Below are 17,999 nucleotides of genomic sequence, written 5' to 3' on the forward strand. Positions count from 1 at the left end.
CTTAGCATAAATGGAAAACTCTGTCTTGCTACTGGAATTGTTACAAATTTCTTGTATAAACTCTGGATAAAATTCCTCATAGTGAATAAAATCACTCTGGTTAAAGTTAGTGAAAACCAAATTAACAAATCTCCTAATTAAATTTGATGAGTTTCACTCTTTTATTATGCCATATACTGTAAATATTCTGTGGTATTTATTAAGTTAATAGACTAGGCTACATGCTAGCTACTGCAGGAAAATTGGCTTAAATGAGTGTGCATACGTGCTTCAAAAGTAATAGTCACAGTAGTTACAGCCCTATCTGAGCTCCCCTTGTGGACAGTCATCAGGCTGTTATATTAGACCCAAGCTTTGGATATCACCTTTTTAAGTCTACTGAGTCTGACATCATCCAGACATTGTCTCTGAATCTGGCCTTTCAGGCACATTTTTGTGGTACAGACTCTAATGCTGGTATCCCTTCTTGGAATGTGGAACCCTGTGGTACAGCTCCCCTAGGACCCAAGACTAGAGTGGGTCTCCCCAGCAACTTAAGCATGCCCTTTCCAGAGCTCCACACATGTGGGCACTCCACCTTAGTTTATCCCTTCAGGGATTTTGTGACAATATGTCTTTGTATAATCAGCACCTGGCAAGGGTTGGGCTAAAATGTACTTGTGTGTATGCATGTATTAGGATTGGTCTGGGAGGCCATATCTCAATATAGGCATAAACATGCCTCCCTTCAGCCTCTCGTGGAGGACCTAGGGCGTGATCCCATTGAAGCCAATGGCAAAATTCCCATTCACTTTGATACTGCAGGTTGAGAGCCCCAGCGAGCACCTCTCAGGCCCTGTCTACCTGAGAAAGTTGCGCTAGTTTAGCTTAAGATGTGATTTTAAATTGATTTAGTTAAACTGGTACAAAAAGCTAATGGACACTCACTCGTATTTCATTTTACCAGTGACTTATTTTGGTTTAGCTTAAATTGATTCCTAATCGACTTAACGTATAATGAAATAAACTTGGTTTAAACTGATATAAAAATGTCAGTACAGTCCTTTGGATTGAGTTAGCATCACACCTTAAAGTAAGGCAGTGCAAACTTTCTCATGTAGCCAAGGCTTGAGAACTGTACTTTAGGTCCTCCGCAAGTGAAGTTTCAGTGAAGCATGGGGGGAGTTCTCAGAAAGGTCATCATAGCAGCAGCCATCCTCCACTGTGTACCAGAGCTAGAGGGTAGGTTTTTGTTCTGATTTGTGGCGTGTGCATTTGTGCACTCCTAACCAGAATTTGACCCTTAGGATTAGATTTCACTAAATTTAGAAGAATGTTAAAGTGTCCTTTAAGCCTCTGTGTGGCCTAGGTCAGTTAAAAACATTTGATCCCTAAACTGATGTCTGGGGATCAAATCCTGATCCTACTGAAATAAGTGGCAGAAGTTCCATTCTTTTTAAGGTGCTTGCACATGTCCATTCCACTGTAGGTGTGTGTATACCTTGTGCACAGTTGTCAGAGAAGTTTTTCCCTCAGTGGTACTCGTTGGGGTGGCCACGGCATACTGGTATAAGGGAGCAGAGCCGCCCTGACCCCCCTCAGTACTTTCTTACTGCCAGTGACAGTTGTTGGAGTGATCTCAGACTTGTTGGCATAAGATTCCCTCATTCCTTTGCATATATACCCTGTTATTGTTAGGAGGTAGTTAGTTAGTTAAGTTTAAGTTAGTTTTAGCTAGTTTTAGTGATAGATTTTAGTCTTAGGTCTCTTTGGACTAGTTTTCATCTTTTGGTATTGATACCAAAATGATGCTACACTCACCAGGTTTTAAGTTCTGCCGCACTTACGCTAAGCCTGTGCTGATCAGTGACCCACACCCGGCCATTTGAAATGTTTGGCAGAATCCTACATATGTGACAAATGTCAAGTTTTGTAAGGGATTTAAGCCCCACTCAAAGAAAGGTAGAGTGGCAAGGCTCAAATGTTTGCTCATGGCCGCAGCACTTTGTCCCCCATCGGACTTGTTTCATGCAAAGAATGCCCCAAGTACATCAGCCTCAGTACACAGTGCAGCGGAGATGTCCGCAACTCCTCAGTCCCATTCAGGATATTAAAGAAAAGGCTTAGATCCTTCTCAGGCTCAATAACTCAATCGGGTATGTCGGTGCCGAAGCCTAGTAGAGGCAGAGACTCTAAGACATTCAGGGGGGAGTCTGTTGCTGGAGCAGTCTTCAGCTAAGAAGAAGGGATTGCCGCCTCCAGAGCCTGTTCCAGGTCTGTTGAGGGCATCTCCTGAAAGATCTCTGTGGCAGACCATCAGTCATTTCCTTTCCCAATCACCCCATAGTCGTATGCAGCCCCAAGGGTCCAGCTTAGTCTCTCAGTACCAGTATCCCCGGCAGTACAAGGTTTACAGTTGGTACTGATACTTGCAGCACCTACCTCTCCATGTCAGGAACTCACAGTACCATTACGTTCCAAGCTTCCACAAAGGCTACTGCAGTCAAAGGGCAAGCCTCCAATGATATCTCCAGTACTACCATCCTCAGACTCAGGCTACCTATCCCCAGTCCGAACTTGTTCTACCTCCTAATGTCAGACATTTCAGATTCTTCCTCTTCGGACTCAGAGGTGCATTCCTCTGTGTTCCATCCAAGACAGAGGGCATATTGTCCATCTTAGAATTGGGGACTGCAAATCACGCAACAGTCAAGCACTGGCCACGTCCTCTTAAGGGATGATGGGCTGGTCAAAGTTGGGACCGAGGCCCATATGAGTGTCCATTCTGGACACTGTGGGGCATCCTTCTTCTGGCTTGGACCTCCCTGCAACTTTCTCATTCGTCGTCATCAAGACTGCTATGGGAGGATTGGCACCAAGAGAATCATTATCCGGTTCCCAGTATCAAGATCGGTACCGAGCAGCCAGAAGTCACTCAGGTGGCTTCCCCACCACAAGTCATGGAACAGCCACCAACTCAGAATCTTGTGGTGTCCTCTTTTTCATCTCCAGACGAGGCTGTTGAGGCAACAAGCAAGTCACTACCACCAGAAAACCCCAGGGCTCATCAAGATCTGTTGAGAAGAGTGGCTTCTGTTCTTGACATTCAGGCAGAGGAGATGTGTGAAAGCTCACACAAATTGGTGGACATTCTGGTATCGGTGGCCCCTGCCAGGATGGCTCTGCTGATTAATGAAGCCATTATGGAGCTGGTCAGGGCACTGTGGCATACACCATTCTCCTTACCCCCCACAGCAAAGTGAGTTTAAAGGAGGTACTGTGTCCCTTGAAAGGGCCATGAGTATTCGTCCTCTCACCCTCTTCCTGTTTGTTAGCAGCTGCCTCTTGGTGGTGGCAGCTGCTAACAAACAGGAGAGACAAGGACACCAAACATCAATGCTGAAAGGCAAAGAGGTGAAGAGACTACTTGTTTGGACTCAAACTTTATTTTATGGGGAGTCTGAAGTTTAGGATTGAAAACCTACAGGCACTACTGAGCTGCTATGACTTCACCCTTTGGGAGAACATTATAAAATTTTAAAAACAAGCTGCCAGATGACTGTAGGCAGGTGTTCAAAGTAATGGTGGATGAAGGCAAGCTGATTGTCCTGGAGAGCAGTTCTGGCAGTTTGGATGGAGCAGATGTGGTGGCTCAAACCATGGCATCAGTTGTTTCTGTGAGAAGATATTCCTGGTTACCGTCATGTGGGCTCCCCACAGAAGTCCAGCAGACCATCCAGAACCTCCCTTTCAAAGGTCCCTCTTTGTTTTCTGATAAGATGGACAAGCTCCATAGTGTAAAAGATTCCAGGGTGACATTAAAATCTCTTGGAATCTATACTCCTGCGACAAAGAGGAAACAGTTCCATCCTCATCAGCCATACAGACACCAAGCTTTTCTTCCCCAATCTCAAGATGCACTGAGAAGAAAGGGCAGGAGTTATAGGAGATTATATCCGTCACTCTCCTCTTCAGCATCAGTGGGCTCCTCCCATCCAGCCATCTTGTCTAAACAGACATTTTGATGCGTTGGTCAAGGACAGTGTACCAGTTACTGTAGTTCCAGCTGTTTCCCACCTTATGTTTACAAATCACTTATCCCATTTCCTAAGTGCAGGCCCATTGGATCAGTGGGTCTGGGAAATGCCCTCCAGTTCATTTCTACCCTTCCTCCCCAACCCCCTTCCTCGTACCTCTTCAGGGACCACTTTCACAAGATAGTCCTTCAGCAGGAGGTCCAGTCACTTCTTCAGGCAGGGGTCATAGAGGGAGTCCCATTGGACCTCAGGGGGAAAGGCACTGCTACTCCCTGATCCCCAAAGCAAAAAAAGATCTCAGGCCTATTTTAGATCTACGAGAATTGAACAAATTCCTGAAGAAAATAAAATTGCGCATGGTTATCCTAGCCTTGATTATCCCGTCCCTGGAACAGGGGGATTGATACACTGCCCTTAGCTTAAAGAACACTTACTTCACAACCATTCCTCAGATTTGTGCCAAATAGGTCCTTTTATCAGTTTACATTGCTCCCATTCGGTCTCTTAGCTGCTTTTCAGGTGTTCATAAAGTGTATGGCGGTAGTGGCAGCACATCTTCAAAAATTAGCAGTCCATTTGTTCCCATACCTAGAGAACTGGTTGATTGGAGGTCAGCCCAAAGCTCAGGTGTTATCCAATATATCCGTTGTCCCAGGGACGGTGCAAGGAAGTTTCGTGCCCTAGGCAAAACTTCCACCTTGCGCCCCCCCCCCCCCAGCTAACCCCGCCCCCCCCGCGGCAGCTAACCCAGCCCCCCACATGTGTTGTACATGTGCATTCCATGGCCCCCCTTCCTTTCCCTCTCTATCGGAATCTATCTGGTATGAAGGAACTTCAAGGGGCGGAAGTGGCTCCACCCTCTTATACCAGCATGCAGTGGCATATGGTGACAGAAGGGCTCTCAAGTTGTCCCAATGGGTATCGCTGAGGGAAAAAGTTCTCCCAAATATGTACATGAGGAACGTGCACACCTACAGTTGAATGCAAACATCTTGAAAAACAACAGTTACAGAGAAGTAGGTAACAGTTTATTTTCTTCATCAGAATAGGATTTGGCCCTGGAAGATATAGGTTTGCTGTTGAAAAACAAGTCAGAAGCTGAGAGAGGATGCTGCTTGAAAAAGCGTTTTAGGAGCCCTCTTCCGAGTAATTTGTACTATCAACCCTTATCCTGCCACTGACTGTAAAACTGCTTTTTATCATATGATTTAAGTCCCAAGAGAACATGTTTATAGTTGTTTGTTATATTACAGCTCTCAGTGTTCATGGTATTCTGGACAATTTTCACTGTAGTTGAAAGGTTTAATAATTCATTAGTCTTTTGCAAAAGGTCTGTCTCTCTTAGTTTAAACTGTATAAATAAAAAATGTGAGCCCATACATTATTGCAGAATTCCATCTTCTGTTCTTTCTTGAATGTAGGTTTTAATTTTGTCTTGAGATCTGTAGTCACTGACAAATACATTAGTCCTTTAAACAGAGTGGGGCAGATTTGGATGCCAAATACCAGTGTAAATTGGGAGTAACTGTAATGAAGCCAATTAATTTGCACTACTGTAACTGAGGCCTGGTCCACACTAGGAATTTACATTGGTATACTTACATCTCTAAGGTGTGTGAAAAATCCACACCCAAGAGACATAGCTATATTGACCTAACCCCTGGTGTAGACAGTGCTAAGTTGATGGAAGTATTTTTCCATCGACCTAGCTACCGCCTCTAGGGGAGGTGGATTACCTAAATTGATAGGAGAATCCCTCTCATCGGTGTAGGTAGCATCTACACTGAAGTACTACAGTGGTGAAGCTGTGCTGCTGTAGCATTTTAAGTGTAGAAAAGCCTTGATGTTAGACTGTGGCCCAGTTTCTCTAGCTGTAATCCTCACTTGCACAAAACCTAATTTACGTTACAAATTTCTGTGATGAAAGAGCCTAACATGTGCTTTATTCTTTGATTTCTTTTAGTTTACCAGCAAATCTGAGGCCCTCCTGCTGAAAGCCCGTGTTCTTATTAATCATTTGGCATTTGGCTTTGACAGAAGGTAACAACTACTCTCCCCTACTATTGACCATTTTGCACAGAGTTTATTGTTGGCTATTTGTAAATGTCTTTTCAAAGCTAGGTTTTCAGCCCCAAAGTCATCAAAATATATTTTCTCCAAAGACGCCATCTGTAGAAGATTGTCACTCTTGAATTCTTAGTCTTGGGTCTTGGCAGCTTAGCACAAGGCAGAGGGGGAGGGATAGCTCAGTGGTTTGAGCATTGGCCTGCTAAACCCAGGGTGGTGAGTTCAATCCTTGAGGGGGCCACTTAGGGATCTAGGGCAAAATCAAAATTGGTCCTGCTAGTGAAGGCAGGGGGCTGGACTCGATGACCTTTCAAGGTCCCTTCCAGTTCTAGGAGATGGGATATCTCCATTAATTTAAAAGATGGAACTCCCTATGTTCTTAAGGATTTTTGGTCCCTAAAGAGAGTAGTAGTGGAGAGGACCACAAGCCACTACCAACCACCCTTGATCATGTTTTTTAGGTGTATTTGGAGCCAAATATAAAGCTTAGCTTTGGCCTATATAGTGTAACTATTTGACAGGTATTTGATTACTAATATGAACTTGGTTTCTTTTTTTAATCTGTTTAGCAAATCCATATCAGTGGATCAGAATAAACCATTGTTTATCCCAGCAGGATTGGATTCTCTAAATCAAATAGGTTGGTGACCTTCTTATCCAACATTTTTATTGCTCAAATAGCTTATTAAAATGAGAGGAAACAAGTTTAAAACAGATAAAAAGAAATACTAATTTATACAAAATGGATTTAACCTGTGGAACCTGTGTTACATTACATTATTGAGGCAAATAGCTTAGTAAATTTAAAAGAAGGATTAGAATTTTATATTCCTAAGAAAAGCTTGTGTGGTTACACTAGTTAAGATAAAAATTGTAAGGGTTTTTGGGCTTCATAATTCTAGTTGTGAATTGATAACTGGTTTGCGTCAAGAAGAAAATACCCTTTGTAAAGTCTTACACAGTTAGTTTCATAATGGGGGACTTATACCTTCTTCAAGCTCATCTGCCACTTGTCACTGTTGAAGACAGAATACTATACTAGAAGGATCATTGGCTTGACATGATATGGTAATTTCAGTATTGTTGGGACAACATGCTGATGTCCTTCTATATCATGCTGTGATCTTTAGGACCACCACCTGCCTCTGACAGTGATATTGGAAAACTGCATGCACATACACCTGTGGATTTGTGGAAAAAAATATATGAGAAAACATTTCCACCTAAGGTATGTATTTTTATTTTTGCTGGACAGCTCCTTTCTTCATTCAGAACAGATGAGTAATGCCTCCCATCTGTGGAATTCAGAGGCAGTTCAGTACTGTTGCTGGAAACTGCAGGACTAAAGGTCTGCCCTTTAGCTTAGGCATCAGAATTTCTGCTGCTGGCGGCAGAGCCAGTTTGCATTTCGATTTCTCCTGACCACTTTATTTTATAACTTAATTTTTATTTGCTTTTGTGTAGTAGTGACTTAATTTCAACGTCTACGTCCTCATTCCTTCTTCTCAGCTGAAGAATCAGTGGAACACTGAGGCTTTAATCCTCTGGTTTATCTGAAATAGCACCCCTCAAGTGGGCTTCCGTCTCCCCCATCCCCCAGAAGTAGAGAAGCCCTGCAAGCACTGACTCAAATTCAAGACATGCTATAGGTAGCTTTTCTGGAGCCTCTCAGGTTGAACTATGCCCTGCTGCCACAAGCCCTCCCTCTGCCACTCTGTGGGGCTTTGAGTTGGACTGGCATGCTAGGGCTTTACTCCTAGCCCAAAGCAGCTACTCCACTGTGGCAAGCATTGACCAGGAGCATGAGGATTTCCAAGGAGATGCGAACCCCTTGCAGCCTGCTATGGGGTAAGTCTGGCAAACTCCAGAGACTTCAGGTCCCAAAAAGACAAAACAAGCATTCCTTTCATAAGTGTTCCCTTTGTAAATCAAGTTTGGATTGTTTTCTAAAAGATCTGCTCTATGAATTGTTTGGGGGAAATTCTGTGGCCTGTGTTATACAGGGGGTCAGACTAGATCATCACAGTGGTACCTTCTGGACTCAGAATCTATGAATAAGGAAGTAATTAGTATTGTTAATGAGCAAGTGTGTAAAAATCAAGGTATAAACTTTTTTCTTTTGCCTTCCCACCCTGAGGGGCTGTTTGCTGAGTCTTTTCTCCTATATTAGGCTCTCTAATAGTGTTGTATATCAGGATCACTGTCCCTCTCTCACCGTGCAGCATGTCTGGGCATATAGAAACATCTCTTATTATTCCTGGGGAAATTCTGCACCACTGCGCATAGGCAGAATTCATATCCCCCACAGATTTCTTTGCTTCCCTGCAGAAAAATTACTTTCTGACAGGGAAGCAAAGGGAAGCTGCAAAAGTAGTTATACACCACTCCCTAGCTGTGCAGGTACATCGTTTCAGACACCCAGAGCAGCCGGCGGAGAGGTAAATCACCGCAGGGCTGGGGACATCCCAGCTAGTGGCTCCTACACTGAGCTGGGATCAGCAGCTAGTCCTGGCTGGGCTGGAGGAAGGAGAGGACGGGACTTCCTCTTCACCTGCAAGAAGTGTCTGGGGCTGTCAGATCCACCCCGAGAAACCTCCCCCAGCTGCAGGAAGCTCAGCATCCTCCCCTGCTTCTTGCTCATCGCTCCGTAGCTGCGGGGGAAGGGGTCATTGTATGGGGAGCTGCTCCCCCATCTGCCCAACCCCCGAGCATCTGGACCTCCCATACCCAGACACCCCTGCCAAGCCTCACCTCTGGGTATACCAATCGTATACCCAGAACCCCCCTAGTCCTCCATACCCAAACCCCACCCCACTGAACCTCAACCCCTGCATCTGGAGCCACCTGCACCCAGACCCCCTGCTTCCAGACCCCTACCCCTGCACCCAGACCACCCCCCACTGAGCTCCCTGCACTCAGACCCCCATCCTAACAAGCCCCAACCCCCTGCACCACCCTGAACCCCCACATCCAGACACCCACACTACTGACTCCCAACTAGCTGCACCCAGACCCCCACCCCACAAAGCCCCACTCCTCCAGCCCCCAGACCCCACCGCTGCTGAGCCCCCCCCAACCAGACCCCTCTGTGAGCCCCAACCACCTTCACCTGGAAGCCCCTACAGAGTCCCATTGCCCCTGCAACTGGGAACACCCCCCCCCAATGAGCCTCTGTGCATCCAGATCCCCCGATGAGCTGCCTGCACCCAGATTGTCCCACACAGAATCTTCTCACCACACACCTGGATCCCCCCACACTGAGCCCCTCCACACTTGGATCCTGCCTGGTTGAGTCTGTCTGCCCCACACCTCGTGCGCCTGGCACAGAGGGGCAGGGTGCCAGGGTATTTCTGCGGCAGGCCCAGGCCTTGTGCTGTGTCAGGGTCGGGTGCAGCCTCACCACTGAGTCCGTGTCCTGGTTGTGGGGATGTGTGGAGGCTGCAGGGTGATCTCCCACCTTCGTAAAACCAGTGGCCTGTGCTCCCCACTGCCATGCAGGAGCCTCTGCATTTATTAACTGACAAATAAAACGTGCAGAATTTTAAAATATTGTGCGCAGGATATTTAATTTTTTGGCGCAGAATGCCCTCAGAAGTATCTTCTGTCTGTGAGGTCCTGTCCCATGAAGCAGCACAATGAGAATTGTGCCTGTCTGGTTTTCAGTCACGGACCTTTACTCTACTAGGGAAAGAGGCTTAAGGATGGGAATGGGTTTCTCTTCACCTTTCCATAGGCTGGCTCCTCATTAAAGCATATGATGCACTCTAGGAAGTCTGTGCCCAAAATAGAGGTATAATAGGACTCAATTCCCCATGCAGCTTCACCATCATGGAATTACTGGGGGGAGGGATGGGGGTAAGTGAGTAATCTCCCATGTTCACAGTAACTCATCATTTAGTGATTTAAAGCCCAGAATGGTACTTGGTCTCTCCTGAAGTACTCAAATGGGTGCTAGTCATCCTGGGGAAGCAGGCAGGCTTCCATTCAGGCATCAGTGCAATCCAGTGGGCTGTTTCCACAATCAGGTATTTGTCCCAGTATCTCTCCTCAGTTAAATAGTCTGACAGGTTGAGTAGTGTGCTACATCCTTCCTATAAACAAGTAGGCAAAAACCTCTCCCAGGACAGGAAGAGAATGACTCAAAAGGAACTCATTAATAACAGTAATAGTAATAAATATCTTCCTCTTCAAGCAGAATGAGGTATACATTTTTCCGTACTCACCTCCTTGTGAGGACACCTCATAAAATCCAGATGGGTACTTCTGGTTAAAACAAAGTGTTGAACTAAGACATAGTCCCCTTCAGAAGGGGACTTTCTTCCAAAAGATCCCATAGACCATAAGAGTGAGGAAAGTACAATGAAATTTCAAAGACTTAACTAGCCATTAAGACTACAAATATTGCCCATATTTAAGAAGGAAAACCTATCTCATGGCAAGCAAGTGGCTTGTCATCTAGGCACTTGCTTGAGTGAGAGAGGTCTTGAGTTCATATTCTGGTCAAGTCCTTGCAGTAGTATGCAAAATGTCTTTTATCTGGCAATTTTTCTTGGGTCCTGGTGTTATTTGTGACAAGAACAGTGGCTGACTCCTAACTCAGTGGCTACAAAGCAACCATGTTCATACCTATGAATAGCAATCAGTCATCCCAGCAGATACCCTTTGCATCCAAACTTACAGGTGTGAGGCTTTGGGGGAAAATATAAAAAGAAATAGTAATTGAGAAAGCAGGGAGGCCCTAAGTCTCACTATCAAAGCCAGCATAGCCATCTGTTAGTCACTACCTACACCATAGGTAGTCAAGTAGAGACTAGTCTCCTACTAAAAAATAAGATATATATATGGAGCAGAAACTTCCAATGAAAACCTAGGCACACTTTCTTCCCAAATCAACAAAATTCTCAATAAGGGGAAGATAAAATGAGCATTTGTATATACAGGGAATCTTCCTTTTGATCTACCCTCTGCACCCAGAGTTCTAAGAAATGGCTCGTAGTAGTCACAACAAAGCTCAGATTGCAAGTATATTCATTCACGGACAACATCACAGTCAGTGCTCTTTCCAGAGAAACAGACTCACATAATTTACCAGATGGTGGAAAAGATTCAGACCTACCAAGTGTTCAAAATCAAGAACTTTTTGAGACCAATGCAAAGAATCGTATTAGCCATTTCCTGGCAGCTGTCAACTGTAGCCAGTTGTCTCCAGCAATTAGGATGGTTGGTGCCACAGAATCATGTGGCCATGAAGACATAGAACCTCACCAGATGTAGTGCAAAATTAGGTGTCATTCCCAGATCATGTCCAGATGTCCCATTATGAACAGGTAAGTGCAATTAACTTGCAGAAAGCTAACCCAATCTTCACTCTATACCCTTGCATAGTCACTACGGAAGCAAACTTCACAAGGTGGGGAGCAAACCTGGAAGACAAGATGACACAGGGGTTATGGCCCCTCACTCAGGAAAAGGAAAGCATCCAGTTCTGTTAAGTGCACACTTTGTGCTGTACAGTTAAATTTCACAGTACAAATATTTTTAGTTCACTTTAACAGGTCTGCCAGTGTTGTGTCTGAACACCAATATAGGAATGGCCATACGAGATCAATACCGGTGGTCTGTCAAGTCCAGAATTCTGTCTCTGATTGTGGCCACTACCTGTTCTTTCCGAGGAAGGTGCAAGAAACCATGTAGTGAGCATTTATGGAATAATTTGTCCACGGTGGACATTTCCTCATTCTTCCTGATAATTAGAGGTTGGCTTGTACTCTGAAGCATGAATGCTTATATCCATTCCAAAACCAGGAAGTAAGCAGTGTTAATCTGAGGTGATAGAAATAATGTCACAGGCAGAGAAGAATTTGCTACCTTTCAAGACTGTTCGCGTACAAGATTCAGAAAAGAGATCTGAGGTTGTCTTCCGTGGGCCCTGATAGTATGTTTTTTTTACTTGATAGACCACTAAGGAACCTCCATTGCACCTGCAGAAAAGACCAAACTGCTGGGGATGAATCTTGTGGCCTAAATACTAAGTTTGCTGCTTCGCAAATGAATATATTGCATTGAATTGTCTGAGTGATGGATGATAAATGCTTATTTTCTTGCATGCATTTGCAAGACCTGTATTATGTTCCTCAGACTCTTTACTAAGTATTCTGTTAAAGCACTGAAAGTTAAACTTTATGATTTGGTGTTTTTTATCCTTTTATTTTTTTCTTCAAATTTCAGAGTACTAGGGACTTAAAAGATGTCAATGACCCTGCCCAGGATCCACAGTATGCTGAGTATGAAGTTGATGCAATGCGAACTCAGAAAAATCAGGTACATTATTGTGTTGCTACTCATGTTACTATAATCAGCTGCCCCTAATACTCATTAGCATTTATAAGGCAGTTAGTATGTATACCCACAGAATCTACATTTGGCTTTTGAGAACCAAATTGAAACCATCTCACCCTAGTTGGTTGATCTTTCTCCTCTCTTCTCACTCTTGGAATGTGATCGTGACCAGCACTTAGACATTGTCTAACAGTCCTGTGTCTTGTTGTTGGGTCAGACATGAACAGTTCATTGGCTACCTTCCGTGACGCCTCTTCAAGTATGCTTCTAACAGTATTGTTATTAAAAAAAAATTCTTTCAGCATAAGAGGCAGTAGAGTCTGTTCCCCTAGATCTGGGCTTCAATTCTGCCATGTTTTGGAGAAATGGGGAGATTGGTTGCAAACATTTGGGTTCACTGATTCTCTTTTGCTGGGAATAAGGCAGGAAAATAAATTGTGCAAAAATTTCATGCTGGTTGTAAATCAAGACTGAGATGTTCAGTCTCATTTATGTTGGTTTGCCTTGCAATGATTCTCAGGAGGGGATAGGTGTAGGGCAGGATTCCTATCTGCTTTCACTTCATGCTCTTTAGTACAAGATCAGGGGCTAATAATGTTATCTCCATCCACAGTATAATTAAAGACGAGCCTTGCTCATCCTTCTGATTGTGCATGTTTAACCAAGATGACAGTACTCTGAGTTTAAAAGGAGGGGTCTGCTGATATTGAAAAACTGGGCATTTTCTATGAGGGACCCTTAATTGCGGAAATGATTCCTCCTTTGGTCCACCCAAGCCCAATGAGGCGTTAGTTATAGAACACGGGCAAAATAACCCAGGAAATAGTGTTGGGATGTGGGAGTTTTACATTTTTTTCGTCTACATTTTTTATTTTAAGTTGGTGTTTGTGAAGGGTACTGTATTGATGGTCTTGGTGACTGAAGTTCATCATTAACAGCAAAGGGAATCTATCCTGACATGTTGCATGTAACCCTTCTGCCAGGTGGAGCCAGCAGCAACAAGGGCTGGGTTCAGTATCTAGGGCTTGCTTTTCAACAATACAACACAAAACTGGCTTGAGCCCCCACCCAGTGGGGACAATTACACACCACCCCCTGAGTGCCTCTAAGAGGCAATACTTCCCCTCTCGCAAGAACAGAGTTTGAGTGTAGCAAAAACTTTTAATAAAAGGAGGAAATTCACTCAGCATTAATTTGGGAAAACACCACATCTAGGGTTCATAAACACAAACCATGAGCAAAACACCCACCCCCAAGTAAGTTGGGCAGTGTCCTTTTCTTCTCAAGGTCTTAAGTCCAGCAACCCAAAAGTCCCTTCAACGTGCCCGTCACTTCTCTGTACCCCACTCACAGTTGCTGTCCTTGGCCAGTGCAGCCCCAGAGTTCAGAGGTTCATCCGCAGAGTTCACCTCCAACCCTGTGTAGAAGGCGGGGGTGGTGGTAGAGGAGACACCTTACATGCTGAACTGCTCGGGCACTTGCTCATCGCCCCTACGGCCGATTGCCAGGCCTCTGCTGTGGCCCTCTCCACTAGCTTCTCTTCTGGCTGCTTGCCATGACTCTCTGCCAGCCACCCTTGCTGGCCGCTTGCCACGCCTCTCTGCCAGCTGCCCACTCACCAAGATGTCCCCCCACACACACTTAAGACAGCTCTCAGTGATTTTAGCTGTTAGTGGGGGAGCCTCACTGCTGGTGCACACTGGGCAGTCTCTTGCAATAGAGACACTGTTCCAAAGTAGGTCTAATACTTAGACCTAGGTATCAGTGATTTCAGCTCTGCAGCATGTAACAAAACTCTCAGTTGAGTCTAAATTAGCTCTTTTATTATATCCAGGAGAGAGGAAGGGTCAAATGGGCCCCACCCTCTCTCAGCTGATTGGGCTTTGGAACCCATGTCCCCTGCCTAGCGAGCGCTGTTCAGTTGAGGGTGAGTCCCTCCATTGGGGTATGCCAGGTACAGTTCTGCTGCCCTTGGTTCACACAACAAGGATAACAACACTTTATTACTCCTGCCCCAATAACAAGGAGACTGGGGATCCAACACCAGCCACAAGTGATGATTTGGGCACGCACTCCTATCATGCTGACCACCTAGGCAGGATGGGTGTGTCCATGCAAACGAGATCAGCTTCTGAAGTCTTTTTCCACAGCTCACCACTAGATGTCAGAAGAGAGCTCATCCAGACTCTGCTTACATGCATAAGCCTTGAATTACAGGAACCACCTGTAAGTGTGAAAGGATAGGTCAGTCTGTTTCCCATTTATTCCTTAGCATCTCTGCTCTGTATGCCAACAAGTTTGCCATTTGGATTTGATGATGTAGAAACCTGTCCACTGGAAACTGGCCTGAGACTACGAAGCTCTCTTCCTGTAGGTAGAGCCCCGTGGAATTCTTTTTATTTTTTATAACTTTTCATTTTATTTTTTGGGAATTTTGTTTTATTACTCCTGGGGTGATAAAACATAATTCCTGAAAAAATCCTGTTTGGAAGGGGACCTGGAGAGTGAGCCCACCCTGCACTCATCCCACAGCAGAGGCACCTATCCCACAGGACTGGTCCCAGCTCCCCTCTGTGGACGCTGTGATCTGGCACCTGCCTACCTTAGTGGCGCTCTGACCCCATTTGCCAGGTCACAGTGCTTAGGGAGCCAGGCCCAGTCCTGCAAGGCAGGAGCCATAGGAGCTGCCGGGTGAGTTTTTTCATTTGATGTCATTGGTTACATTCTTTTTCATTTTATATTGTGTTCTTTGACATTTGCAAAACATGTGGGACTCTGCCTATAGGACACCAAACAGTCCAACAGTGTGTGACAAAGTTCCTCCTCTATCTTGGTGGGTCCTGCGCTTATTGACGGATTTTCTTGCCTCAGAGATTCACCATGTGGGTTGGGGAACAGCCCAGAGACCTTCCCCTCTGGAAGAACCCACAGTCCAGGTCAATTGGGAGGTTTGGGGGGAACCCGGGCCCACCCTCTACTCCAGGTTCCAGCCCAGGGCCCTGTGGACTGCAGCTGTCTATAGTGCCTCCTGTAACAGCTGCATGACAGCTACAACTCCCTGGGCTACTTCCCCATGGCCTCCTCCAAACACCTTCCTTATTCTCACCACAGGACCTTCCTCCTGGTGTCTGATAACGCTTGTACTCCTCAGTCCTCCAGCAGCACACCCTCTCAGCTTCTTGCTCCCAGCTCCTCACACTCGCACCACAAACTGAAGTGAGCTCCTTTTAAAACCCAGGTGCACTGATTAGCCTGCCTTATGGTTCTAGCAGCTTCTTCTTAATTGGCTCCAGGTGTCCTAATTAGCCTGCCTGCCTTAACTGGTTCTAGCAGGTTCCTGATTACTCTAGTGCAGCCCCTTCTCTGGTCACTCAGGGAACAGAAAACTACTCATCCAGTGACCAGTATATTTACCCTCTACCAGACTCCTGTACCCCACTGGTCTGGGTCTGTCACAAGTGGTAACAAATTTTGGTTACCATTAACATGGGCTGGCTTTGTATCCTATTACCAATGTCCTGAGCCATCCAATCCTACTCATTAGCTCAGGCCTAGCATGATATTTTCTGCTTGGGGATGGGAGCACGTGACTTGTCATTGTCATTTTTTTATTTAGTACAATTTCACATTTTGATTGTGAAAATAATGTGTTTCATGCAGTTCTGTTTACTACTTTACAAGGACACTTTATTGTTTAGATGGGTGAAGACTGTTTCACGCAGCTTTGGTACCTTCTTTTCACAAAACTAGACTAGGTTACTTGGTTTAAAGTAGGTTACTTTGGTTTAAACAAAGTTTTATAACAGTCATCTAAGATGGTAGACGTGGAAGACCTTTGAAAAGCTATGACTATAAAAGCCTAGATATCATAGTTTTTCCAGCAACCCCTCCTAAGATGAAAGACACGTTTACAGAAATGCACTGCAACTAATCTAAAGTAATCCCACATTTATTGTAGCTAATTTAATCTTTTAGCATACCGGTAAAGATGAGCCTAATGATTATATTAATATTGCTATCATAGTTATATAGTGTTTACTTATTGCCAAGGAATAACCTGTAAGTAAATATGCACACTGCAGACTACCTCAGGTATGCTAGGTTACTTAAGACAATCAACCTGCAGTTACCTGTCCAAGGATATGCATATAAATCATACTGTATGATATAAAAAATAAATGAGTTTAAAGAATTCCTTATGGACTATGAACTTACATATCTGTATTTAATTGTTAACCCAATACAGTGATTGTATATGTCTGTTATGTTAACAGTTGTCTTAGAGATCATTGCATATTAAAGCAATTTTTAATCTATATGCTAATATGGAATTTATAGGGTAATTTCCTACTAAATATCTTGAGCTTACAATTGTATTAAACTTGTTATTATAGATAATATTTTTTATCTAGTAAAACAAGATACTGGTAGGTGTTGATTAAATCATACTGAAAATTAATTTTCTGGTTTTAAGCGAAAAAAGACTGCTTTTTAAAAGACTTCCGTCTGTTTTTAAGGGCATTGGAAGTCAACGCAGCTTCTTTTAGTGGTACTGCTACAAAAAAAATCTAGACATTAAATGAGAAGTTTCATTCAAAAGAAAATTACTTTAGTTATCTGCAGTTGTTTCCTAAAATTTTCTATCTTTATGTTCAGTTATTATAAGATTATTGCTACATTTACACTGTTTTTATGAAAATAACCTTTTATGATCTTTGAATTTCATTTGATGTTAAATGCAGTAAGATAGCAGTATACATCTAAAAGAAAACAGTGCTCTGGCTACATTCAATTTTTAAATGTCTGAACATTTCCCATAACTATGTGAAAATGGGTATTGAAACCATTCCTATCTTAACAGGAAAATATTACATGCTGTAGAAGTCTAATTTTCTTTCTTTTTAGATTCTTATATTCAATAAATTGTTATGGTATATCTTTATAAATACAGAGAGGAACATTTATACAAAAATTTATACCGTAAAACAATGCTTTGTGTTTCTCAGAGAGTCATTCAGATACTGTAGAATACATTTGTTTTTCAATTTAAGTATACACTTTCATTTAAACACATTTATTTCAAATTATTTCATGTGCAGTTTTGGACTCAGGGTGACAGTCCGTTTGTTTCATTTTCCTTTAGAGCTTTGTACTAAGCCATTACAACAAAATTTAGCCGGGACCATGTCTACCCTTGTGTTGGTACAGCACCTAGCATAATGAAACCCCATTCCTGGTCAGGGCTTCTTGGTACCATTGTAATATAAATTATAGGTGACATGTAGCAAAGCCTGTAGTTACAGTTGTCCAACACTTCCAATTATAAGATGCTGTTTTCAGCTATTTACAACTTTGCCAAATTTTAGCCATTCTGGCTGAAATTTGCTGTGCTGCGTGCCTGCCTCAGGCTGAGGGTTTTTTTGGGAAAGTTTCAGCTTTACAATCTTCACTGGACTCTGCAGACATGGTGGCACTTTCCATCTCCCCAGCCATAGTGAGGCAACGAGCTTCCTGGCTCCGCCTCTCTGGTTTTCACAAGCAGGTACATTCAATTGTTGAGGATCTTCCGTTCGAAGG

The 17,999-nt window shown here is 43.9% G+C and overlaps 1 protein-coding gene across 2 annotated transcripts in view; it reads left to right on the forward strand.

Annotated features, from left to right (window-relative positions):
* The window catches only part of DYNC2LI1 (dynein cytoplasmic 2 light intermediate chain 1), a 55,230-nt gene that overhangs the window by 22,673 nt on the left and 14,558 nt on the right, over window positions 1-17,999 (forward strand). For both annotated transcript variants that reach the window (XM_065401633.1, XM_065401632.1), the window contains exons 9-12: window positions 5,980-6,056; window positions 6,653-6,723; window positions 7,214-7,311; window positions 12,312-12,404. In XM_065401633.1, coding sequence (XP_065257705.1) covers window positions 5,980-6,056; window positions 6,653-6,723; window positions 7,214-7,311; window positions 12,312-12,404 — 339 coding nt within the window. The remainder of the gene's footprint in view (window positions 1-5,979; window positions 6,057-6,652; window positions 6,724-7,213; window positions 7,312-12,311; window positions 12,405-17,999) is intronic.

Source organism: Emys orbicularis, chromosome 3 (genome assembly GCF_028017835.1).
Source record: "Emys orbicularis isolate rEmyOrb1 chromosome 3, rEmyOrb1.hap1, whole genome shotgun sequence".
NCBI lineage: Eukaryota > Metazoa > Chordata > Testudines > Emydidae > Emys > Emys orbicularis.